The sequence below is a fragment of the Symphodus melops genome, assembly GCF_947650265.1.
Source record: "Symphodus melops genome assembly, chromosome: 23".
Lineage (NCBI taxonomy): Eukaryota > Metazoa > Chordata > Actinopteri > Labriformes > Labridae > Symphodus > Symphodus melops.
Window position 1 is genome coordinate 3,360,331 of NC_136713.1, and position 22,971 is coordinate 3,383,301.

Here is a 22,971-nt window from a genome sequence, read left to right on the forward strand (position 1 = left end):
GGGGTTTGGAGTCAGATGGTCTTGGCAGATCTGAGGCGTTTCGTGCTGGTTTGTGGGGTGAGCAGTTTGCTCAAAGGTTCTTCTAATATTCTCCAAGGTCACCTCTGAGTTCCACTAAGATCCCACCATGTTCTCATATGTTCCACCAGAACAATGTTCATATTTTATCGCCACACAAGCCAGCAGAAATCTGTCACAAAGGACGATGAATAACTATCTTTAGATTGAAACATTTATTCCAAGGGTTCTAACACGAGAACCCAGAGAACATTTCACCCTGCTCAGTCAACACACCCAACCATGACCAGGGGGCGAGCAAGAGAGAGAGAATGAGCGCCAGAGACGGGGCAAGCAAGGTTTCCTTCCAGATGACTTCACTTCGAAAACACCACACACACACACACACAGACTCAATCGTCATGGCAACAGCCCTCTGTGATCTCGCTGTCATGGGATCAGCCCTTCCCCACTGGGTGTGGTAGAGAGACACTGATCTGCTGAGAGAGAGAGAGAGAGAGAAAAAAAAGAGGGAGTTAACCCCTTCAGTGCCGATCATTGTTTATTAATATAATAAGAATTATTATTATTGTTATGATTTATTTACACGTTTTTGTTGTTGTTGTTTTCAGGCAGGAATTAATAAGTAACTTCAAGTTTTTCACAGTGAAGCCTTCTGCTTGTCAGCAGTGAAGGAGTTAACTGTGTAGAAGTTTTCCAGTCCGGAAGTTACATGGAAAGTTTTTCACTTAGTAACCAATCAGAGTGCAGGAGCTAAACACACATACACACACACACACACACACACACACACACACAGGGAGGGCGAGGCAAGGCTTCCAGTTTTTCAGGAGCAAGAAAGTTTCTGTTTTTGTATTTTTGGTTGGACTTGAAGTCAATGTTTGAGGACAGAGTCGTCATGGTGACCACTGAGACCCACCAGAGCCAAGACCTGCTTGTCCCCCCCCAGGGCCAGGACCAGGACCAGGACCAGGAACAAAACCAGGACCAAGACCAGGCCTCACCCTCGTCCCTCTTGGCAGGATTTGACCCAGAGACGATGAGTCAGGGTCCCGTCAACGCCATCACCGTCCTCACCCTGCTGGACAAACTTGTCAACATGCTGGATGCCGTGCAGGAGAACCAGAACAAGATGGAGGTAAGGCCATTAAACCAAAAGCCAGAAAGAACCAGTGCAGACATGTCTGTCGTCGTTGTGCTTCCATTTTTAGAAAAGGGTTGAAACCTCACTTCTAAACGGGGAGGTTTAGGGTTAGCTATAGCTGCTCATACACAGACATTTTGTTTCTGTTTCAGGGTCAGCTTCTTATTTGTCTTTCTCTATATGTCAGTTTTATATTTTACAAACTCTTCTTCTTTCTGCAGCCTCCCTGCGTCTGTGGGGTTCTTCTTCTCTCTGCAGCCTCCCTGAGTCTGTGGCTTTCTTCTTCTCTCTGTAGCCTCCCTGCGTCTGTGGCTTTCTTCTTCTCTCTGCAGCCTCCCTGAGTCTGTGGCTTTCTTCTTCTCTCTGTAGCCTCCCTGAGTCTGTGGCTTTCTTCTTCTCTCTGCAGCCTCCCTGAGTCTGTGTTGTAACTCTTACGTGAAGCTGCTTCACAGATGTTTGACTCAGCTGTGAGAGAACATTCCTGAAATGTTTAACACATTCAGAAGCTTCAGCTGAAATAGGGTCAGGGGTGGTGAGGTGGAAAGGGCGGGGGTGTCAGTGTTGGTTACAACAAAACATTAAAAACCTTTTAACATTTTAAAAGAGTTAGATCTTTCTTTTCTAGTGCTGAATGAAACACGAAAACAAGTCTTCCATCAGACCACATCCAGACTGTCACATCCTTACCCCAAAGATAATCAGGTAGAGATGGAGGGCGTGGTCAGAGGGATAAAGGCTGATATGTCATTGGTTGTTGTGTTTAGGTGCATCAGGTGGAGATGGAGGGCGTGGTCAGAGGGATAAAGGCTGATATGTCATTGGTTGTTGTGTTTAGGTGCATCAGGTGGAGATGGAGGGCGTGGTCAGAGGGATCCAGGCGGATATGACCAAACTATCAAAGAGTCATAGTCACACGTCGAACACTGTCAGCAAACTTCTGGACAAGAGTCGCAAACTGTCAGTCACCATGAAGGAGGTATTCAGCTCACACCTGAAATCAAGCACACCTGTCAAGAAGACTGAAATCAATCACACCTGGGTTCTTGTCTGCAGGTTCGGGATAAGATGGAGCGTCAGGGTGTTCAGGTGAAGAAGCTTGAGGCAAATCACGCCCACCTGATCAATCGAAACAACTTCAAAGTCCTTATCTTCCAGGTACGCAAATTAACAACTAAACGATTAAGTTCTGGGAATTTCAGATATAGGTGACTTTTTAACACAACACAAAACCACTAACCACTAAAACCACAGTATCTGTACTTTGTAAACTATATAAACCACAGTAACTGTACTTTGTAAATGACAGTAACTGTACTTTGTAAACTACCTAAACTATAGTAACTGTACTTTGTAAACGACAGTAACTGTACTTTGTAAACTACAGTAACTGTACTTTGTAAACTACCTAAACTATAGTAACTGTACTTTGTAAATGACAGTAACTGTACTTTGTAAACTATATAAACTACAGTAACTGTACTTTGTAAACTACCTCAACTATAGTAACTGTACTTTGTAAACGACAGTAACTGTACTTTGTAAACTACCTAAACTATAGTAACTGTACTTTGTAAACTATATAAACTACAGTAACTGTACTTTGTAAACTATATAAACCACAGTAACTGTACTTTGTAAACGACAGTAACTGTACTTTGTAAACTACCTAAACTATAGTAACTGTACTTTGTAAACGACAGTAACTGTACTTTGTAAACTACCTAAACTATAGTAACTGTACTTTGTAAACTATATAAACTACAGTAACTGTACTTTGTAAACGACAGTAACTGTACTTTGTAAACTACCTAAACTATAGTAACTGTACTTTGTAAACGACAGTAACTGTACTTTGTAAACTATATAAACTATAGTAACTGTACTTTGTAAACTATATAAACTACAGTAACTGTACTTTGTAAACTATATAAACCACAGTAACTGTACTTTGTAAACTATATAAACCACAGTAACTGTACTTTCTAAACGACAGTAACTGTACTTTGTAAACTACCTAAACTATAGTAACTGTACTTTGTAAACGACAGTAACTGTACTTTGTAAACTACCTAAACTATAGTAACTGTACTTTGTAAACTATATAAACTACAGTAACTGTACTTTGTAAACTATATAAACCACAGTAACTGTACTTTGTAAACTATATAAACCACAGTAACTGTACTTTGTAAACTATATAAACTACAGTAACTGTACTTTGTAAACTACCTCAACTATAGTAACTGTACTTTGTAAACGACAGTAACTGTACTTTGTAAACTACCTAAACTATAGTAACTGTACTTTGTAAACTATATAAACTACAGTAACTGTACTTTGTAAACTATATAAACCACAGTAACTGTACTTTGTAAACGACAGTAACTGTACTTTGTAAACTACCTAAACTATAGTAACTGTACTTTGTAAACGACAGTAACTGTACTTTGTAAACTACCTAAACTATAGTAACTGTACTTTGTAAACTATATAAACTACAGTAACTGTACTTTGTAAACGACAGTAACTGTACTTTGTAAACTACCTAAACTATAGTAACTGTACTTTGTAAACGACAGTAACTGTACTTTGTAAACTATATAAACTATAGTAACTGTACTTTGTAAACTATATAAACTACAGTAACTGTACTTTGTAAACTATATAAACCACAGTAACTGTACTTTGTAAACTATATAAACCACAGTAACTGTACTTTCTAAACGACAGTAACTGTACTTTGTAAACTACCTAAACTATAGTAACTGTACTTTGTAAACGACAGTAACTGTACTTTGTAAACTACCTAAACTATAGTAACTGTACTTTGTAAACTATATAAACTACAGTAACTGTACTTTGTAAACTATATAAACCACAGTAACTGTACTTTGTAAACTATATAAACCACAGTAACTGTACTTTGTAAACTATATAAACTACAGTAACTGTACTTTGTAAACTACATAAACTATAGTAACTGTACTTTGTAAACTATATAAACTACAGTAACTGTACTATATAAACTATAGTAACTGTACTTTGTTAACTATATAAACCACAGTAACTGTACTTTGTAAACTATATAAACTACAGTAACTGTACTTTGTAAACTATATAAACTACAGTAACTGTACTTTGTAAACTATATAAACCACAGTAACTGTACTTTGTAAACTACATAAACAACAGTAAGTGTACTTTGTAAACTATATAAACTACAGTAACTGTGCTTTGTAAACTATATAAACTACAGTAACTGTACTTTGTAAACTACATAAACTATAGTAACTGTACTTTGTAAACTATATAAACTACAGTAACTGTACTATATAAACTATAGTAACTGTACTTTGTTAACTATATAAACCACAGTAACTGTACTTTGTAAACTATATAAACTACAGTAACTGTACTTTGTAAACTATATAAACTACAGTAACTGTACTTTGTAAACTATATAAACCACAGTAACTGTACCTTGTAAACTACATAAACAACAGTAAGTGTACTTTGTAAACTATATAAACCACAGTCACTGTACTATCTAAACTATATAAACCACAGTAACTGTACTTTGTAAACTATATAAACTACAGTAACTGTACTTTGTAAACTATATAAACTACAGTAACTGTACTTTGTAAATTATATAAACTACAGTAACTGTACTTTGTAAACTATATAAACCACAGTAACTGTACCTTGTAAACTACATAAACAACAGTAAGTGTACTTTGTAAACTATATAAACCACAGTCACTGTACTATCTAAACTATATAAACCACAGTAACTGTACTTTGTAAACTATATAAACTACAGTAACTGTACTTTGTAAACTATATAAACTACAGTAACTGTACTTTGTAAACTATATAAACCACAGTAACTGTACTTTGTAAACTACAGTAACTGTACTTTGTAAACTATATAAACTACAGTAACTGTACTGTCTGAACTATATAAACTACAGCAAGTGTATCATACAAAGTACAGTATCAGTTTAAACTACAGTAACTTTACTCTAGTGCAGAAACTGTAATGTGTACCACATCACTGGGATGTTCTTATCTTCTTCAGGAGGAAAACGAGATCCCCTCCACTGTTTTCGTCAAGGATCCTCCTCCATTCCCCCGGGATGAAACTATAGAAGAAGGCATTGAATTGGATTCAAGTGTTGTTGATGGAAACCGTTCCCTGGAGAGCGGGCTCCAAACCATCGACCTATCATCAGATGAGGATGTTGGACTGGAGGCAGAGCTCGAGGAGGAGGAGGAAGAGGAGTTGTGGCCTCATGATCTGGAGAACATGGAGAAATCCAGAGCCGAGAAACTGAAACGCTCGAGTCTGAAGAAGGTAAAAAAGCACATACATGTGTTCAGACAGACAAGTTCTCAGACAGACATGTTGAACTCTCTCACTCTCTGCAGGTGGACAGTCTGAAGAAGGCTTTTTCTAGGCAGAACATCGAAAAGAAGATGACAAAGATCGGAACAAAGATTGTTTCCCAGGAGCAGCGAGAAAAGATCAAACAGAAAACCTCTAGCCTGAAGGTTTCTCCTTTGACCTTCAGCATCAGGAAGGTACTGCCTACTGTTATTATTCTGTCATTGTGAATGTGATCACATGTTCTCAGGTCCTTAAAGGAAAAATATATTTTCAAGGTTCCACAAAGTTTACTTTAACATGTGTTTTGGTTTTCAACATGATTCCCTTCACTTTCTCTAAATTCCACATTTCCTACAGCTTCTAATGATGTTACTCTATAGTTTTCCTTACTTACCACATAATAATTTCACGATGTAAGATTGTGTTCAGTTGAGATCCCTCATTGTGCCACAGTTTATGCATTTTCCACTTCTTCTGACTTTTAACTGTCCATGTTTGCAGCCTCGCAGCAGCTCTGACTCTCTGCCCCCTGACACCTCCATCCAGACCCCCGACTCCATCCAGATCCAAGACACCTCCATCCAGACCCCCGATATCTCCATCCAGACCGGGGAGATTGTCCTCACTGAGGCTGACATCCAGCTCTCCCCACTGGGCAGCACCGACCAGGAAGTCCCCTTCACTGAGGTCCATGCCCAGCTGGCTCCTGTCGAGCAGGAGGAGAAACAGGAGGAGGGAGGTGAGGAGGTGACCAGTGTGGAGGCAGAACTGTTGGTGGTTTCGGAGGAAGTCAGTCAGGAGTATGCTCTGTCCTCCACCCTGCCTCAGGAGGAGGAGAAAGAAGAAGAGAAGGAAGGAGCAAAGGATGAGAGAGAGGATGAATCCTAAACACTCACAAATCTTCATTAGGAACAAAACAGATAAAAGAACATTTCAACTGTTGCTGATTTGTCTGAGAGACATCAGATGTGTTCATGTTGAACTGCTCTTTTAAAGTCAGTGGCTGTTTTGTTATTGATGATTATATTGATAATCCTTCACAAATATATCAAATGTTCTTGTCTGATTAACACGTCACTCTGAAAACCACATATGTACAAAGTTTAAACTCCTACAGAACCAACACAAACGCCTGATTTTAGATCATGGGTTTTTTATGAAGTTGGAGAACGTTAGCATTCAATGATACACTGATACAAAATCTTGAAAAGACTAACAACACTATGGAGATATGAGCATTTTAGTGGACGTTTTTTCTATTAATATTGTTGTATACTTTTATCTCGTGAAAACATCTGACTAATATAAACACGACAACTAATAATCTGCTAGTTAATAACCGACATGTAAACAGGAAACAAGAAACCTAACTGACCATCTGAACCTGTCAATCATTGTACCCACAAATAACTTACTAACATGGTGCTAAACACAAAAGGTTCCTCAAATGTTCATTTGAAGGTTCCTTTGACCATCTATTGCTGTTTCTCAAACATTCTCCAACAGAGTTCCTGAAAGGTTCCTTAAGAGCGCCTTTTAAGGTCTAACTATGGTTACCTAACGTTATGCAATACAGGGTTCCTTTAAAGTTCCTTTTACCTTCCACTAAGATTCAACCAGCTATGCTAACCTCCTGCCCAACTAAAGGTCTCACTGACTCAAGGTTCTGTTTTAGCGTTCCCTCTCTGGTGGGTCTCCTGAGGGTCCAACCAAGGTATTTGTAGCATTCCTTAAAGTTCCAGTGATATTCCCCAAATGTTCCTCCAACATTCCACTTGAGCGCTCCTATACGGTTCTCTTAACTTTTTTAAACGTTCCTCAGTATTTTTCGAAAGTTCCTTGAACAATATCCTGTCACTAAAATGATGTTATGTTGACAGTTTTGTCTGCTGTCTGAACATTTAGATTTTCACTGATCTGCAGACTGTTTGTATCTTTTAACCAACCTGCTATTGTTTCACTGCTCATTAATAACACTAAAACATAACAGAGATCCATGGTATAAACATGGTCATGGTGTACACAGACTAACACATGGTATGTAAACAGTTGTGTATACACAGATTAAATGATGGTATATACACAGTTTAAATGATGGTATATACACAGTTTAAATGATGGTATATACACAGTTTAAATGATGGTATATACACAGTTTAAATGATGGTATATACAGAGTTTAAATGATGGTATATACAGAGTTTAAATGATGGTATATACACAGTTTAAATGATGGTATATACACAGTTTAAATGATGGTATATACACAGTTTAAATGATGGTATATACACAGTTTAAATGATGGTATATACAGAGTTTAAATGATGGTATATACAGAGTTTAAATGATGGTATATACAGAGTTTAAATGATGGTATATACAGAGTTTAAATGATGGTATATACAGAGTTTAAATGATGGTATATACAGAGTTTAAATGATGGTGTATGCTGTTGAATATAAACAAGCTTCATGTTTTTTTCGTTCACTTTCGCTCTTAAATTTTGTAATTTTAAACACTTTGTGGTGCCAAAGAATATTTCCTGTATGATGCTTTTTACCTGTCAATCACCTAACAGGTGTGTGTCTGAATCACATGAACACAACATAATAAAGTCTCTTTTTACCACATTTGGTTTTTGACTATTTATTGAACCGCACATTTTGTCTGGGTTAGGGGTTGTGTTCCTCGATGTGACGGTTTAGCCCACCTTTAGACTGTATTTGCTGTTTTTTGTTTGTGTGGAGCTGAAAACAAAATGGCTGCAGCCTTCAGGAAAATTTAAAGTCATTAGCAGAAGATGTCTCTGAACTTAGAAGTGCTTGACATACACCTGTCCAAGTGGTTTTGCAGAATAAAGGAACTGTTAAACTGTCTTCAGACAGTTTCAGGATCCATGTTCATGTGGGTTTGGGTTCTTATCAAATCAATGTCTTGCCTTGAGATACATTCGAATCGTCTTCTTCTCTCAGGAAGGTTGGAAATGACCCTGAAGCGTCAAAGTGGCGGCCATGATAAGAGCCGTTTGAATTCTCTAAAAGTTAGGGAAAGGTGGGTCAATGCTTCCTTTATAACCTCCTTGAGGAAACACTGGAGCATCCTTTACCAAAGGAGACGAGATAATGCTGACCCACAATGCCTTGCAGCATACCTCGCTCATCTGATAGTTCACAAAAACTATCTATGTGTTAGGGGGGGAAAAGTGTAAAGACAATCTGCATTTGGTTTATACATTGATTTGACTTGTAATGGGTTGCATTGATCTTCTGTCTTTTTGTTTCATATTTTGATGCTTTGCTCTTATTTCATGTTGATTCAGATCTAAAACTTTGTTCATAAAAAAAGAAAAAGGACACAGATCATGGAAGTTAGCAGTGACGATCTTTGACCTTAAACCCAGAGGTGAACTCTGAACGTCAAGCTGATGGGTGAGGGATTATGATTTCACCTTTCCTTCAGGTTATCACGTTTCCAGGGGGGATGAGGTGAAAAGAGAGAGGAAGGAGGAATCTGAATGCACCCAAAGTGTGGCGTATGCTGCCTCCTGCTGGTTGATCTCTGACACTAACTCTCTTGTCCTTTTGGGTTTCAGCTGCTTCAAATCATTCACAGTTTTTGTGATTTTGACTCTTTAGGTGCTATAGAGAAAGAATATGTTTAAAAAAAGGATCTTGTTTATGATCTGTTTTTAACATGTTTTTTTTCAAAGGGGAGTTTGGTACACTCTGCTGTCTCTGTTGGGGGTGGGGTCAGAGATTGGGGTGTTCGCCTCAGCTGGCAAATGGTAGTAAAGGGGTGTGGCTCAGAATCAACACAACCAATAAATAAAGGTAGAGGGCGGAGTCATTAGAGTCGGCCCACATTTCTGCTCCTGTTTCTTCATCCAGCAGATAACTGGAAAAAAAAAAATACTTTCCACAGTGACCAAATTACTTTGTCTTCTTCTAGTCCTTCAGCCCCTTCTATTACTTTTCTTCTTCTTCTTCACTGACAGAGAATGGACTCAGTGACACCTCCTGGCATCTCTCAAGTATCTGTACTGTCTCTGTTAGCATGTAGCATCCAAATGCTAGCAGCTGTAATATTAATGTCCAGGTTTGGTCAGCGAAGCTCTTCAGTGGATAGGTGGATCCTGCTCTGGCTTTTCTATGATGTCATTGTCCACCTGACACTGGTACGACCAATCAGCTTTCACATATCTAAAGTTTCAAATATATCTTTTAAATTGTCTATAATTTTATTTATATTCTCTGTGTTTCTTTGTTTACTGAAATATGTGGAGCTCTTTGTTTACATGTCTCTGGTTATTTGTTTATGAAGGAGGGACCCTTTGTTTACATGTCTCTGGTTGGGACAGTGGAGACGTCTGAAAGTCCGCTGGCTGAACTCTGTGAGTTTGTTTACCTGAAACTTTGACAGCAGAAATTTTACAAAAATACAAAATGTTCTTACCTGTCTGTCTGTACCTGTCTGTATGTCTGTCTGTACCTGTCTGTATGTCTGTCTGTACCTGTCTGTATGTCTGTACCTGTATGTCTGTCTGTACCTGTCTGTATGTCTGTACCTGTATGTCTGTCTGTATGTCTGTCTGTACCTGTCTGTATGTCTGTCTGTACCTGTCTGTCTGTACCTGTATGTCTGTACCTGTATGTCTGTCTGTACCTGTCTGTATGTCTGTCTGTACCTGTCTGTATGTCTGTCTGTACCTGTCTGTCTGTACCTGTATGTCTGTACCTGTATGTCTGTCTGTACCTGTCTGTATGTCTGTCTGTACCTGTCTGTCTGTACCTGTCTGTATGTCTGTCTGTCTGTACCTGCCTGTCTGTACCTGTCTGTCTGTACCTGTATGTAACTGTCTGTATGTACCTGTCTGTCTGTACTTGTCTGTCTGTCTGTACTTGTCTGTCTGTACCTGTCTGTCTGTACTTGTCTGTCTGTACCTGTCTGTCTGTACTTGTCTGTCTGTACCTGTCTGTCGGTCTGTACCTGTCTGTATGTCTGTCTGTACCTGTCTGTATGTCTGTACCTGTCTGTATGTCTGTCTGTACCTGTCTGTTTGTACCTGTCTGTGTTCAGGGAGAGAGTACAGCAAAGCAGATAGTCGATGGATGATTTCTGATCCAACAATCGTCTCCATCGAACTTCTGACCGTTGTCCTCGACTCTCTGATTGGTGTGCTGCTGATACACGCAGTAATACAGGAGAAATACTACAGGTAATTATCCAACACAGCCACACATCACCTGTACAGTTACAGTATATTGAAATAGTTTCACTGTGTTTATTCAGACACTTCCTGCAGATCACTCTGAGCGTGTGTGAGATTTATGGCGGCTGGATGACTTTTGCTCCTGAGTGGCTTGTGGGCAGTCCCAGTTTGAACACGTCCAGCTGGCTGCACCTGTGGGTCTACCTGGTCTTCTTTAATGGGCTCTGGGTTCTGGTCCCGGTCCTGTTGCTGATCCAGTCATGGTTTTCTCTCAAGAGTCTGCATGTGCTCCGAATGGACGACGATGTTAACAGAAAGAAGATGTAGAGAGGATGAAGATGGAGGAACCCAGACTCAACTCGATATACTGTATATATAAATGATTTATAACTTTAGATTGATCCAAATTCTCAATAATGAATAAACTCTTTTATTAGTCACACAGATGGTTATTGGGAACTTTGATTGCTTGTTTTTATAAATGAATAATTATTGGAAATATACCGAAACGTTAAAAGAAAAACATTTATTTATATCAAATTTATTTCAGTAAAAATATCGGCTGTTGTCTCCTCCTTCCTCTACTCCTCCTCCTCCTATCCCGTCCTTCTACTCCTTTTGCTATTTCTCCTCCTCTCAGCTCTTCTTGATCAGCTTATGCACAGAGATGAAGGCCTGCTGGAGGCCAAGTCCTTTCAAGGCACTGCAGGCCTGAACCTCCCACAGCCGCTCGCTGTGAGTGTGAAGGTCCAGCTGGTTGGAAATCTGTGGGGGGGGGGGGTCTTCAATGTTTGATTTCCAGCAGACAACTATCCTTCTTTCCAAACCTCATGATATTTTTGAGCCCTTTTAAGATGTAGGGTTTTTGTGGTACCTCTCGTATGGTCATGGAGTCGGGAAGATCCTTCTTGTTGGCCAGAACCATCAGAGGAATCCCTCGTAACTTCTCCTCACACAGAACCTTCTTCAACGCCTTCTGAGCCTCGGGCATCCGAGAACGATCACTGCTGTCCACCACGAACACCACAGCCTTACAGTTGTCCAGGAAGTGCCTGAACAACAACAACAACAAGAGGATGCAGAGACTGTGATTATATTAAACATTGAAAGAGGCAGATATGTAAAAACGTGTCATATCCACACAGCTGCCCCTAATGGACATGTGACAGTGGGAGAAGAAAAAGAAGACTCGCCCCTTAAAGTGTCTTTAATTTTTAAAGAAATCCCTAATAAAGTTAATAACGCATGATTAATGTCACTAATACACAAATCCTCCCCCAGTAAGAACACAGGTTTGGTTTCTCTGAGCTCCAAACATGTCACGCTCTTCAATTCAATTCAAAAAGCTTCTCCTAGTTTACCCTCTGAAGCAGCCTTCTTAAATAAACACACTTGTTGGGGGCGGAGCTTGTCAGAGCGAGTCTGTGGTTCAGGTCGATGTGGAGTGAACATCAGCGTTGGTAATGCTCGGGGTTTGTCCCCGACCAGTAGAGGACAGAAGTCCCTCTGATTGGCTTAAGTTAGAGTTAGGACACGCACAGTGGGTGTGTGTGTGTGTGTGTGTGTGTGTGTGTGTGTGTGTGTGTGCGTGTTTGCCTCCAGTTTGGTCTCATGCTCTTCTGTCCTCCGACGTCCCACACTGTCAAAGATGTCTTCTTGTCCAGGTCCAAAGTTCCAACGTTGAATCCAATGGTTGGAGATGTTTCCATCACCTGAAGTGAACAGAGAACACAATCATCCCTGAAGCACACCTGAGACACACCTGAATATATATATATATATATATATATATATATATATATATAGTAAAAAAAAGTTTTTTCTTACCTGTCCTGTTAGCAGTCGAGCGAGCAGAGTTGACTTCCCAGCAGAGTCCAAACCCATCAGGATCACCTGCACACACACACACGCACACACACACACACTTTCTGTTTCTGTGCTTAAATTCATTTCCTAACCTAATCTACGAAACGGCTTCAATTTATTTTGAAATAAAACAACACAGCAAGTAAAGTACTCTTAGCTTAAGACAAGACAAACCTTCAAAATAAAAGTCTAACTATTGTTGTTGCTAAATGTGAAATAATGACATTTGAACATGAGATGAATCATGATTATAAATTGGCACCACCTTGTATCTGATTTATATAAATACATTATTTATCAGAGTCTTAATAGGCAGACATATAGAGAATACCTGTCAGCCAGGTGAGTACCTGAGGAGAGGAGCTGTAAGCCTGTCCCATCACTCTTCTTCTCTCGTCCTGAAGTCACTTATTTCCTTGTATCCTCCTTCAGTCACTCTTGTTCTGTGCTTGACTGAAACTCACCTGTCTAACATCTTACAAGTGAATTCAGGGTCATTAAGACTGTTAGCCAATAGGAGAACAGCGTCCAATCACAGCAAGTGACTGTATGACAGGTTGGACAACATTCCTGTTTAAGCAGAAACGCCTAAAGAAAGAGAAGAAGAAACACCTGTACCTGTACAGAGAAGAAGAAACAGGTGTTCAGATGAAACTCAAACAGACTTTGTGTTGTCTGATGATTTACATATTTACCTGTTCTGTTATCTTTCCTGCGCACTGGATTAAAAAAACAGTCGTCATGGTAACGCTTCACATTTAAATAAAGTTTTTTCATCATGAAACGAGCAGTGAGAGGAAAAGTCTAAACCCCCCATCTTGAGTTGTTTCTATTAAAATCTGTCTTTGTGTTTCTATTCCCCTCCTTCACCTTCTCCTCCTCCTCCTCGCGACCCTGGAGGAGGAGTTCCTGCGAGGAGGAGTCTGTTCCGGGTATAAATAATACTCTTCCCGCCTCCTCGCTCCTTCTTGAGCCTCCTCGCAAGTAGGCGATTTTCTGGTCTTGGTCTTGGTCGGGCTTTAGGGTACCCGGTTCTTCTTCATCATGGGCTTCGGTGACTTGAAATCCGCCTCTGGCCTCAAAGTACTCAATGACTTCATGTCAGAGCGCAGCTACATCGAGGGGTGAGTCGGTAGTGAGGGGACTAACGTCTCAACTCCAGCAGCTGCGGGTGCCGCCGCCATCTTGGCTCCATGTAGCGCTAAATGTGGCTAACGGCTAACAGAGTTGAAAGGTGAAAAATAAACTTTCAGAGCGCTGTGATTACTGCGCAAATCAACCTGTCTTTAGTGAAACCAAACACCCAACGCTGTTAGGGTCCGTTTAGGTTTGTTCTAATACAAGTTCGTGGTCAAGAAGCTCAGTAATAGCTTCAAATCCATTCACATGGTGCTAACATGCTAGTTCTGTCCATGTGGCTAAATGTAGTCTGACTTAATTAAACGTGAATTAATGAATCCTGAATTAGTTTCTCTGCAGAATCGTGATGATCTCAAATCACCATCTTTCAACTGAAACGGGATGAAACATTAAGATCTGAACTCTGCACAAAGTAATCTGATTACATGTTAAATATTAAACTGAGTGCAGCCACATTAATAATTAATCTTTTGTTTTGTAGGTTTGCTTTAGACCTCCATATGTCCCGTCTCGGATTGGCGTGCCCTAATTTTAAAGGCCTTTTGGTTTTTGTCCTCAGGTACGTCCCCTCTCAGGCAGATGTGGCGGTCTTCGAGGCCATTTCAGCCCCGCCCTCTGCAGAGCTCTGCCACGCCCTGCGCTGGTACAACCACATCAAGTCTTACCAGAGCCAGAAGAGCAGGTGAGCCGAGGCGATGTCAGCAGGTTGGTACACAGGTGTGAGCTCAGTGGAGTAAATCCCGCCTCTGCCTGTTAGTCTTCCAGGTGTGAAGAAGCCACTGGGTCAGTATGGCCCCGCAGGTGTGGCTGACTCCACCTCTGGCGCCGCTCCCGCCTCAAAGGAGGATGACGACGATGACGACATGGACCTGTTTGGCTCTGACGACGAGGTGAGGTCGCTGTGGTGCGGCTGTGATGTCACTGCAGTGTCACACTGACGTCACCAGTGTCTCTCGCTTTCTTGCAGGAGGACGCAGAGGCAGCAAGACTGAAGGAGGAGCGTTTGGCGGAGTACGCTGCTCGGAAGTCAAAGAGTACGTCCACACACTTGACTAAAAACCCACATAATCCTGCCTCCTGATTGGTCGACTCTTAATGATGATTAAACGATCACCATCTTTCGGCTGACTGCCTGATGGACACCTTTTAGTTTACCTGAAAGAGTCTTGTGCCACCGATCATGAGTGATTGCGTATTATGGTTACTGACTCTGCCCTCTCCCTCAGAGCCTGCACTCATAGCCAAATCTTCAATCCTATTGGACGTAAAGCCGTGGGATGACGAGACAGACATGGCGAAGCTGGAGGAGTGTGTGCGCAGCGTTCAGATGGACGGGCTGGTGTGGGGACAATGTACGACACACACTCGCACTCACACACACTCTCGCGCTCACTCTCTCTCTCTACCTGAAGGGGTGCTGTGTATTGAAGGTGCAGACTGATTATAGTATGAGTTTGGTGGCTCAGTCAGATAATCTGCAGAGTCGTGATGATCTCAAATCACCATCTTTCAACTGAAACGGGATGAGACATTAAGATCTGAACTCTACAAAGTAATCTGATTACAATGGTCACGAGTAGTAATCTGGTTACAATGGTCACGAGTAGTAATCTGGTTGTTTCCTCTGCAGCTAAACTGGTCCCTGTGGGTTACGGAATCAAGAAGCTGCAGATCAGCTGTGTGGTCGAAGACGATAAGGTGAGGAACAGTTTAGCCGTGAACAGGACTTGTGTTTCATTCACCTGTGTTTTAATTGACCTGTGGTTCCAGGTGGGCACAGACATTTTGGAGGAGCACATCACAGCCTTTGAGGACTTCGTTCAGTCGATGGACGTCGCCGCTTTCAACAAAATCTGAAACAATAAATGTTACATTAAATACCTGCACAAATTGTTGTGTTTCATTCTCGAGAGCCAGCAGGTGTCACCAGAGGACAAGATGAACGTTTATGATAGGCTGACATGAAGGGTGAAAGGTGAAGCCTGTCGGTGGTGTATTTCTCTATTAATAAAGTGACATGGGTGTAGTACCTCTTCTGGCTCATGGGTGGCAGCATTATTGTTCTGCATCTCGGCCGTAGAAGAAGAGTAACCGGAAACTAAACAGCGTGGCGGAGCTGCGCGCGACGGAAGATTTTTTAATCCGAGAGAATGTAAACAAACATCTGCAGATAATCCAGCTGTCCAGGTATTTCACTTGACTGTTTACTGATTGATTTACTCAACTGAAGCAGTCATTAAGCGTCAGTGTTTCTGTTAGCTTCATATGCTAACATGTTAGCAGCTAGCCGCTAACACTAACAGTGGACAACGTCATCGTCCGCGGCGTCTCCATGGTTACCAAGAGTCCAGTTCGACCGGGACTTCACGGAGCTACCCGGGTCTAACCTGAGCAAGACGGTGCTGCAGCTGGTTAGCTTCAAACAGGTAACTAATATCAGCCTATCACAGGACACTATCGGCTGTCCTCTCATTGGTCGAAGTCAGAGAGAGCGGAAGTTTACAGTAAATAAAAGTATTATCTGTTAGATTGGTTCAGTATGTCATAAAACTATTTACAAACGTCATAAACCTCCTGTTGCCCTTCAGGCTAATGGAACCATCTGAAACTCTCCACTTGTTACCGTTGGTTACAGCATGGAGCTTTCTGATTGGACAGATGAGTCGCTGACTACACATCAGGTGAGTAAACGGTGCCGGTGCACACTGACAGGTACACAGTTTGAAAGTGTACAGTGAATATTTTAATTGTTTAATGTGTTTCAGATCGTCAGTCAGAGACAGGATGTCTCACTCCTCTGATAAAGGTAAACACCCAAACAATGTACAGCTTAAATGTCACCTTTCAAGGAACTAACAACTGTGTGTGTGTGTGTGTGTGTGTGTAAGGGGATCAAAGGAAGTTAGAGTCTGCAGGCAGGTGAGTGTGTTTCTTAATATTCTCCCATTCTGCCCTGATTGTGGTTCTTATATCTATTTTATATCTACTAAAGTTTGTTCATAATCACTGTTTACCTAACCCTCCATGCACATGGGTCTAGTCTGATCTGATTGGTCGGCCATTCAGCTCTGTTGTAATTGGTCAGTCATTCAGCACAGGCTTGGTCTTACTGCAATGAGCCAATGGGGGTCTATTAGCGTCACATGCAGCTACTGCTAACTAAAACCAGAAAAAGAATATGGGATCTTTAAAGGCTCAAAACTTTAAATTAGAGGCTTATTTGTCCGTCTGCGAAATTACCGTTTATAGCAGGTCAACCTGCTATACAGCTGTTTGTAAAGTGATACAGCTGTTTGTAAAGTGATACAGCTGTTTGTAAAGTGATACAGCTGTTTGTAAAGTGATACAGCTGTTTGTAAAGTCCATAAATTGTCCTTTTGAGTATCTTCAACACAAATAATTTCCTTTCTTGGCCCCAGTTTCACAGTTTGATTTTGTTTCTGTAGGCTGTGGGAGGAGCCTCAGCCAGGTCCATCAAGGTGTCAGCCTAGCAGACAGGGTTACTGTGGATACTGCAGACTTCTCTACAGTAACCTGGACCAGGTGCAAACAACCAACTTGAAACTGTACTGCAGTCATGTGACCTGAGCTGTCCAATCAGAATCAATGACATGTCAGTAACGTATTTCTCCTCCTTTAGCACCTGTCTAGTCTCAGACACCTGGATTCTGTGAGGGCTTCTTCTCGAGGATCCAGCATCGTCTCTGCTAGCAAAACAAAGCTAACCCTGCTGGAGCGCTTCCTGCAGGACGTCCTGCAGCACCACCCGAACTGTTACAGCGACCCCAGGTAACTAAAACGCACCTGAACTGTTACAGTGACTCCAGGTAACTAAAACACACCTGAACTGTTACAACGACTCCAGGTAACTAAAACACACCTGAACTGTTACAGTGACTCCAGGTAACTAAAACACACCTGAACTGTTACAGCGACTCCAGGTAACTAAAACACACCTGAACTGTTACAGTGACTCCAGGTAACTAAAACACACCTGAACTGTTACAGCGACTCCAGGTAACTAAAACACACCTGAACTGTTACAGTGACTCCAGGTAACTAAAACACACCTGAACTGTTACAGCGACTCCAGGTAACTAAAACACACCTGAACTGTTACAGTGACTCCAGGTAACTAAAACACACCTGAACTGTTACAGTGACTCCAGGTAACTAAAACACACCTGAACTGTTACAGCGACTCCAGGTAACTAAAACACACCTGAACTGTTACAGCGACTCCAGGTAACTAAAACACACCTGAACTGTCCTGTGTGTGATTTGTCTGTTTCCGTCAGGCCGTCTCATGCTGACCTACCCTCAGTATCCACGCCGCCGTTGCCGAGGGAGGAGCTTGATGAACTCTGTTTCTCTGAAAAGGGAAGTCGGTCATTGGGAACACGGGATCACCTGCCCAGCTCTGATAACACTTCATATAAATCAGCAAATCAGCAGGAAGAAAGCTCCTTCCACAGCCAACCAGATGGGGGAGTCACAAAGGAAGCAGGTCAGGAGAGGCAGTGTGGACCAATCAGAGCGCAAGAACAGGAAGATTACCCAAACCTTAAAGGGAAATCACCCTCAACAAATACACAGACCGCCCCCCCTGTTCACAGGAAGGCCCACAGAAAAACAAACCGGAGGAAAACCAGTCACTCCTCATCTTCCTTATCCCCTTGCAAGGTTTCAGCCCCTGGTTCCCCGCCCCCCCTTGAGTCAGGAACTTCTCTTTACCCAGTCCTCGCTCTCCCCTCAGAGTCCAGGCCCTCCTTATGTCTGGGCCTGGGCACCGGTCCTGGCCCGCCCTCAGGGCTCCGGCCCTGGCAGAGCTGGCAGAAAGAGAGGAGAGAGGCTCACAAAGAGGAGGCCTTCTCGTCAGACACCAGCGACCCCCTGGAGGAGACCATCGAGGAGGTGCGTCTGATTGGTAGTTTATTATCATCTGTGGTTCATTAAAAAACATTGTGAGGAGAATCCTAAACAAATGAGAATAAGCGGTCTGTCTTGAACACCAGGTGATCCAGATGATTTGTTACAACGTCATTTCCACTTCCTGCCAGCGGGAGGAGACAGAGAGCTTTCACTTCAGCGTTCCTGCATCCTCTGAAACACGGAGTGACGACTGGGACTCACCTTTACAGGTACGAGTTAATGAAGGGTTAGTGTTTCAGATGTATTCTTTTCTATTCCTCGTTTAAGTCAGAAATCTGTTCACAGCAAGTACCAACGCTCGGCTACGCACATCCCTCATACACACCGGTCCAGGTGAGCCAGACAGAGGGGCGGGACCTGAGCCGTCTGATGGATGTTCGGGTTCAACTCGACCAGGTGTACGCATACCAGCTTGAATCTGCCCTCCACAATGAGCAGCAAGCATTGAGCGTGGCCAGGCATGACCAGGGCTTCTGGACTTTGCCCATAGATGAGATCCTTCCAGCCCCGCAACATATCCCAGAATCCTTCAGGGGAAAGACCTGGGCGCAGGTAGAACAGGAGGACGAGGTCAAGGTGGAGCAGCTGGTTCGGCAGTTCAGAGGAGAGAAATTCATCTGCTACTTTGACAGCGAGTCCCTGGCCAGGTAACGCATATATGACAGGTGTATGTACACACCTGTCCTCACATGTTTAAAACAAGCAGAACCTTTTCTGATGATGTCATCATTGTCAGGTATGGAAGAAGGCGCCTAAAAAAGAAGGCGTGTGTTGAGGTCCCAAACACTGATGTCCAGCCTTTATTGGATCCTGAAGAAGGAGACTCAGTAGACAACAGGAGGAGAAGAAGGCGGAGCTTCAGAGTGGCATCCAGGTGTCAGGTGAGAACAAAACTTTTTTGATGAAGGAAAAACGTCACCAAATGTCACGTGTGAAAAATGTCACCATCACCTGTCTTTGTTCCCTCAGGTAGTCAAAGTCAGTCATGGCACTCAGACAGTCAAATTGGTGTTCCCAGCTGTTCGTCAATTTGTTTCGGAGGCCCCGCCCATCAGCAAGCCTGAGTACCCAGCCAATCAGGATGCAGCAGAGAGGACTCCAGAGGCACAGATGTGGCGCTGCCTCCCTTCAGCCTACTCCAACATCATCACTCCCCTGCAGGCTCGCACCTCTGTTGTCTACCTTCTTTCTTCGCCCTCAGGCCCCGCCCCTACAGACTCAGCTACACCAGACACCGCCTCCAAACGCTGCAGGAAGAAGAGGCGCCCACTTGACCTGCAGGGGTTAAGGGTCAAGTACAAACAACTTCCTGTCAGGTTCTATGACCCCAACAGTAAAAGGATCTTTAAAAACCCTCCTAAAGGCTTCCTGTGGAACAGAGGCTCCTCCCCCTCTTCCCTGCCACCGCCATGTGTTCGTCAGCTGTTCCGAAGTCTGAGTCCAGACCTCAACACAGGTCTAGAAACGCCCCTTTCCCTCCTGAGCACGCTCAGTCAGGACTCAGAACAGACTAAGGATACAGTAAGAAGGCGGGGCAGGACCCCACAAGCCCCGCCCCCTCCGTCCTACAACAGGTCAGAACAGGGGAGGGCGGTCAGGAGAGACAGGACACACCCCCATAATTCCAAAAGGAGAAATAGGACTCGAGCCACGCCTCTTCAACCTCGAAGAGAAGGTCTGCGAAGGGCTGGACCCCACCAGCCCCCGCCTGCTCGGCAGGGGAGGAGTCGCAGGGGGCGGGGCTTAGAAAGGAATCGAAGGTAGCGGGGACACCTGTTCTTCTATAAACTCTCCTGTCTTTGTCCAGACATGATCGATTATTATAATTGATACAAATCAAACCCTAACTCTAATTAATAAATATGAATTATTGACAAGGTTTTCTTTACTAAACGAGGCAGCTGGACTTTTTTATGAACTTTGAACTCTGAAATATTTAAATAAAATGTTTGTGCAAACGAGAAGAGAAACTTCATGTTTATTTTTATATTTATATTTCATGGACATTAATTCAAAGTTATCACTCATTAAAACACAAACATCGTGTGCACACAAATAGAAAATTCAACTTGAATTTGAGTCAATCATTTTATCATGTCGATAGAGTTGCACACCTGTCAGCCAGGTGAGAAGGCCGGGTTATTATCTTTTTTTTTTTTTTTTTCAGATTGTTAAAGTTGAAGATTTTTTAAATGCAAGTTACTGAAATATCAATAAAACATTTTTTTTATAACGTGAACGTGTCACCTGGTCAACTTTGATTACTGTTTGTTCTCACAGCGTCCACCAGGTGGTGTATAGAGTGTCCCACCTGGTCTGCAGCCTCCAGAAGACACGCCCCCTTTCTCTCACCTGGACAATTGAAAAATGAATAAATGAAAAAAATATTGATATATTTAAATATCTATCAAACAGCATCTCTGGTAACCATAGTAACCAATACACAGCATTCTGCCTGAGCTGACTCACCTGTGCGTCTCTCTCGACTCCTGTCTGTCTGCAGTAAAGTCTTCAGTCTCTCCACAGTATCCTGCAGCAGCTCGTCCTCTGTACTACAGCTCCCACAATCCTCCTCTTTTCTACACAGACCGGCGTCCACTTCCTGGGACTCCACCTCTTCTATTCCATCTTGTTTTAACATTTGGGGACAAAGCAACTGATCGTCTTCAGACTCCTCCCCTTCCTCTTCACAGTGGAGCTGAAGTGACGGAGGTCGGTCCCTGTGGATTGTAGGAGATTGAGTTGATTGTTCATCCTTCTGCCACATGTCCTCCACCATAAGTGTCCATTCCTGTTCCTCCTCTTCTTCCTCTTTTTCTTCTTCTGTGTTTCTCTTCATGAAGATGCTTGGTGCGTTGCTGGCATGTTGCTGAGCCTCCATCTTGTCCAAAGCCTGAGATGATGATCACTTACATTACATTGAGCATATACAGTATATATAATGTGTATGTATTCATCATTGGCACCCCTAACCACTTCCTGTTTATGTCCTAACCTTCCATCTACCAGAAAGTTCTTTATTTTCTTTCTTACTTTATTTAAAAAGAAAAGCAGCTTTTTTTTTTGTTTTGGGGAGGGGGGGGGCGCTCTGGCGGCGCAGTACGCACGTACCACTGTATGGAGGCTGTCGATCCCCTCTCTCTCTCTCCCTGATCTCTGTCTACTGTCCTATCTCTCCAATAAAAGCACTAAGAGCCGAAGAAAATAAGTAAAAGCAGCTTTTTTTTTTTACCGCAATTAGTCACTGAATTGAGTAATTAGGGTAAGTGTATTATTGTGTTAAATTGTGTGTACCAGTGTGAGCATCCCCTGCAGTCTGAGGTTTTGTTCTCTCATTGTTTCCATGTTGACCTCCATCTCAGTGCACCTGTCCTCCAGGATGCTCTGGTCTGATTGAACAGTGAGCTGCCAGGCCTGCAACTGCTGCTCCAACAACCTGAAGAAACAACAAAGAAAGATGTGATGAGAACGATGTCTGTGTGTCGAACACTCTGTGAATGCTTCAATCTGACTTCTTACCATTTGTCCCTCTGCAGGTTCTGAACTTCACTTACTAAAGCAGACGCCTCATTCTGATGGACAAAAATATCACCACCATTATCACCACCATCACCACCACCATTATCACCACCATCACCACCATTATCACCACCATCACCACCACCACCATTATCACCACCACCATTATCACCATTATCATCACCACCACCATTATCACCATTATCATCACCACCACCACCATTATCATCATCACCACCATTATCACCATCACCACCACCATTATCACCATCACCACCACCATTATCACCACCACCATTATCACCATTATCATCACCACCACCATTATCACCATTATCATCATCACCACCATTATCACCATCACCACCATCACCACCACCATTATCACCATCATCACCACCATTATCACCATCACCACCACCATTATTACCACCACCATTATCACCATCACCACCACCATTATCACCATCACCACCACCACCATTATCACCACCACCACCACCACCACCATTATCACCACCACCACCATTATCACCATTATCACCACCACCACCATTATCACCACCATCACCATCACCATTATCACCACCACCACCATTATCACCATCACCACCACCATTATCACCATCACCACCACCACCATTATCACCACCACCACCATTATCACCATTATCATCATCACCATTATCACCATAACCATTATCACCACCATCACCACCATCACCACCACCATTATCACCACCACCACCATTA

The 22,971-nt window shown here is 42.5% G+C and overlaps 6 protein-coding genes across 14 annotated transcripts in view; 4 read left to right on the plus strand and 2 right to left on the minus strand.

The window, feature by feature from the left end:
• The first annotated feature begins 634 nt into the window (after positions 1–634).
• On the plus strand, positions 635–8,180 carry cavin2b (caveolae associated protein 2b). Its single transcript, XM_079336739.1, has 6 exons — positions 635–1,156; positions 1,998–2,138; positions 2,216–2,317; positions 5,244–5,519; positions 5,594–5,746; positions 6,054–8,180. The coding sequence occupies exons 1-6, from the start codon at positions 896–898 to the stop codon at positions 6,438–6,440; spliced, it is 1,320 nt and encodes a 439-aa protein (XP_079192865.1). The 5' UTR covers positions 635–895; the 3' UTR covers positions 6,441–8,180.
• Positions 8,181–9,036: 856 nt separating this feature from the next.
• Positions 9,037–11,093, plus strand: ebpl (EBP like). The gene is made up of 4 exons (XM_079336437.1): positions 9,037–9,726; positions 9,873–9,942; positions 10,629–10,767; positions 10,842–11,093. Exons 1-4 carry the CDS (start codon positions 9,550–9,552, stop codon positions 11,086–11,088), a joined length of 633 nt encoding a protein of 210 aa, XP_079192563.1. The 5' UTR covers positions 9,037–9,549; the 3' UTR covers positions 11,089–11,093.
• An 88-nt stretch (positions 11,094–11,181) lies between these two features.
• Positions 11,182–13,585, minus strand: arl11 (ADP-ribosylation factor-like 11). 5 transcript variants are annotated; one of them, XM_079336599.1, is made up of 6 exons: positions 13,498–13,585; positions 12,978–13,102; positions 12,589–12,654; positions 12,358–12,473; positions 11,636–11,813; positions 11,182–11,526 (listed from the first exon to the last, which is right to left on the minus strand). In XM_079336599.1, exons 2-6 carry the CDS (start codon positions 13,005–13,007, stop codon positions 11,398–11,400), a joined length of 519 nt encoding a protein of 172 aa, XP_079192725.1. In that variant the 5' UTR covers positions 13,008–13,102; positions 13,498–13,585; the 3' UTR covers positions 11,182–11,397. The 5 variants fall into 5 exon arrangements, with proteins under 5 accessions (XP_079192725.1, XP_079192723.1, XP_079192724.1 ...); XM_079336597.1 differs by having other exon boundaries at positions 12,978–13,245; positions 13,498–13,581; XM_079336598.1 differs by lacking the exon at positions 13,498–13,585 and adding an exon at positions 13,323–13,400.
• Positions 13,586–13,611: 26 nt separating this feature from the next.
• Positions 13,612–15,645, plus strand: eef1b2 (eukaryotic translation elongation factor 1 beta 2). Its single transcript, XM_079336594.1, has 7 exons — positions 13,612–13,751; positions 14,327–14,449; positions 14,525–14,657; positions 14,735–14,801; positions 14,994–15,119; positions 15,398–15,465; positions 15,538–15,645. The coding sequence occupies exons 1-7, from the start codon at positions 13,672–13,674 to the stop codon at positions 15,622–15,624; spliced, it is 684 nt and encodes a 227-aa protein (XP_079192720.1). The 5' UTR covers positions 13,612–13,671; the 3' UTR covers positions 15,625–15,645.
• A 136-nt stretch (positions 15,646–15,781) lies between these two features.
• Positions 15,782–20,927, plus strand: zdbf2 (zinc finger, DBF-type containing 2). 3 transcript variants are annotated; one of them, XM_079336600.1, is made up of 11 exons: positions 15,782–16,193; positions 16,356–16,448; positions 16,533–16,573; positions 16,656–16,686; positions 17,214–17,310; positions 17,408–17,556; positions 18,066–18,681; positions 18,783–18,908; positions 18,985–19,346; positions 19,436–19,580; positions 19,669–20,927. In XM_079336600.1, the coding sequence occupies exons 3-11, from the start codon at positions 16,552–16,554 to the stop codon at positions 20,461–20,463; spliced, it is 2,343 nt and encodes a 780-aa protein (XP_079192726.1). In that variant the 5' UTR covers positions 15,782–16,193; positions 16,356–16,448; positions 16,533–16,551; the 3' UTR covers positions 20,464–20,927. The 3 variants fall into 3 exon arrangements, with proteins under 3 accessions (XP_079192726.1, XP_079192728.1, XP_079192727.1); XM_079336602.1 differs by having other exon boundaries at positions 18,828–18,908; XM_079336601.1 differs by having other exon boundaries at positions 16,403–16,448.
• The window catches only part of dytn (dystrotelin), a 26,544-nt gene continuing 24,193 nt past the window's right edge, over positions 20,621–22,971 (minus strand). For all 3 annotated transcript variants that reach the window (XM_079336605.1, XM_079336603.1, XM_079336604.1), the window contains exons 12-15: positions 22,219–22,271; positions 21,994–22,135; positions 21,169–21,592; positions 20,621–21,051 (exon numbers count right to left, since the gene is read on the minus strand). In XM_079336605.1, the coding sequence (XP_079192731.1) occupies positions 20,951–21,051; positions 21,169–21,592; positions 21,994–22,135; positions 22,219–22,271 (720 nt within the window). In that variant the 3' untranslated portion in view covers positions 20,621–20,950. The remainder of the gene's footprint in view (positions 21,052–21,168; positions 21,593–21,993; positions 22,136–22,218; positions 22,272–22,971) is intronic.

Excerpts from the sequence above, each read along its gene's own strand:
- cavin2b (XM_079336739.1), top strand. The coding sequence starts at position 896 with ATGTTTGAGGACAGAGTCGTCATGGTGACCACTGAGACCCACCAGAGC. Across the intron at positions 1,157-1,997 it reads AGAACCAGAACAAGATGGAG|GTGCATCAGGTGGAGATGGA; the intron begins GTAAGGCCATTA and ends TGTTGTGTTTAG. Across the intron at positions 5,520-5,593 it reads AACGCTCGAGTCTGAAGAAG|GTGGACAGTCTGAAGAAGGC; the intron begins GTAAAAAAGCAC and ends CACTCTCTGCAG.
- ebpl (XM_079336437.1), top strand. The coding sequence starts at position 9,550 with ATGGACTCAGTGACACCTCCTGGCATCTCTCAAGTATCTGTACTGTCT. Across the intron at positions 9,727-9,872 it reads TCATTGTCCACCTGACACTG|GAGGGACCCTTTGTTTACAT; the intron begins GTACGACCAATC and ends TTGTTTATGAAG. Across the intron at positions 9,943-10,628 it reads AAGTCCGCTGGCTGAACTCT|GGAGAGAGTACAGCAAAGCA; the intron begins GTGAGTTTGTTT and ends GTCTGTGTTCAG.
- arl11 (XM_079336599.1), bottom strand. The coding sequence starts at position 13,007 with ATGGGACAGGCTTACAGCTCCTCTCCTCAG. Across the intron at positions 12,655-12,977 it reads CTTACAGCTCCTCTCCTCAG|GTGATCCTGATGGGTTTGGA; the intron begins GTACTCACCTGG and ends GTGTGTGTGCAG. Across the intron at positions 12,474-12,588 it reads CTCGACTGCTAACAGGACAG|GTGATGGAAACATCTCCAAC; the intron begins GTAAGAAAAAAC and ends TGTTCACTTCAG.
- eef1b2 (XM_079336594.1), top strand. The coding sequence starts at position 13,672 with ATGGGCTTCGGTGACTTGAAATCCGCCTCTGGCCTCAAAGTACTCAAT. Across the intron at positions 13,752-14,326 it reads GAGCGCAGCTACATCGAGGG|GTACGTCCCCTCTCAGGCAG; the intron begins GTGAGTCGGTAG and ends TTTTGTCCTCAG. Across the intron at positions 15,120-15,397 it reads CGGGCTGGTGTGGGGACAAT|CTAAACTGGTCCCTGTGGGT; the intron begins GTACGACACACA and ends TTTCCTCTGCAG.
- zdbf2 (XM_079336600.1), top strand. The coding sequence starts at position 16,552 with ATGTCTCACTCCTCTGATAAAG. Across the intron at positions 17,557-18,065 it reads AACTGTTACAGCGACCCCAG|GCCGTCTCATGCTGACCTAC; the intron begins GTAACTAAAACG and ends TGTTTCCGTCAG. Across the intron at positions 19,347-19,435 it reads GACAGCGAGTCCCTGGCCAG|GTATGGAAGAAGGCGCCTAA; the intron begins GTAACGCATATA and ends CATCATTGTCAG.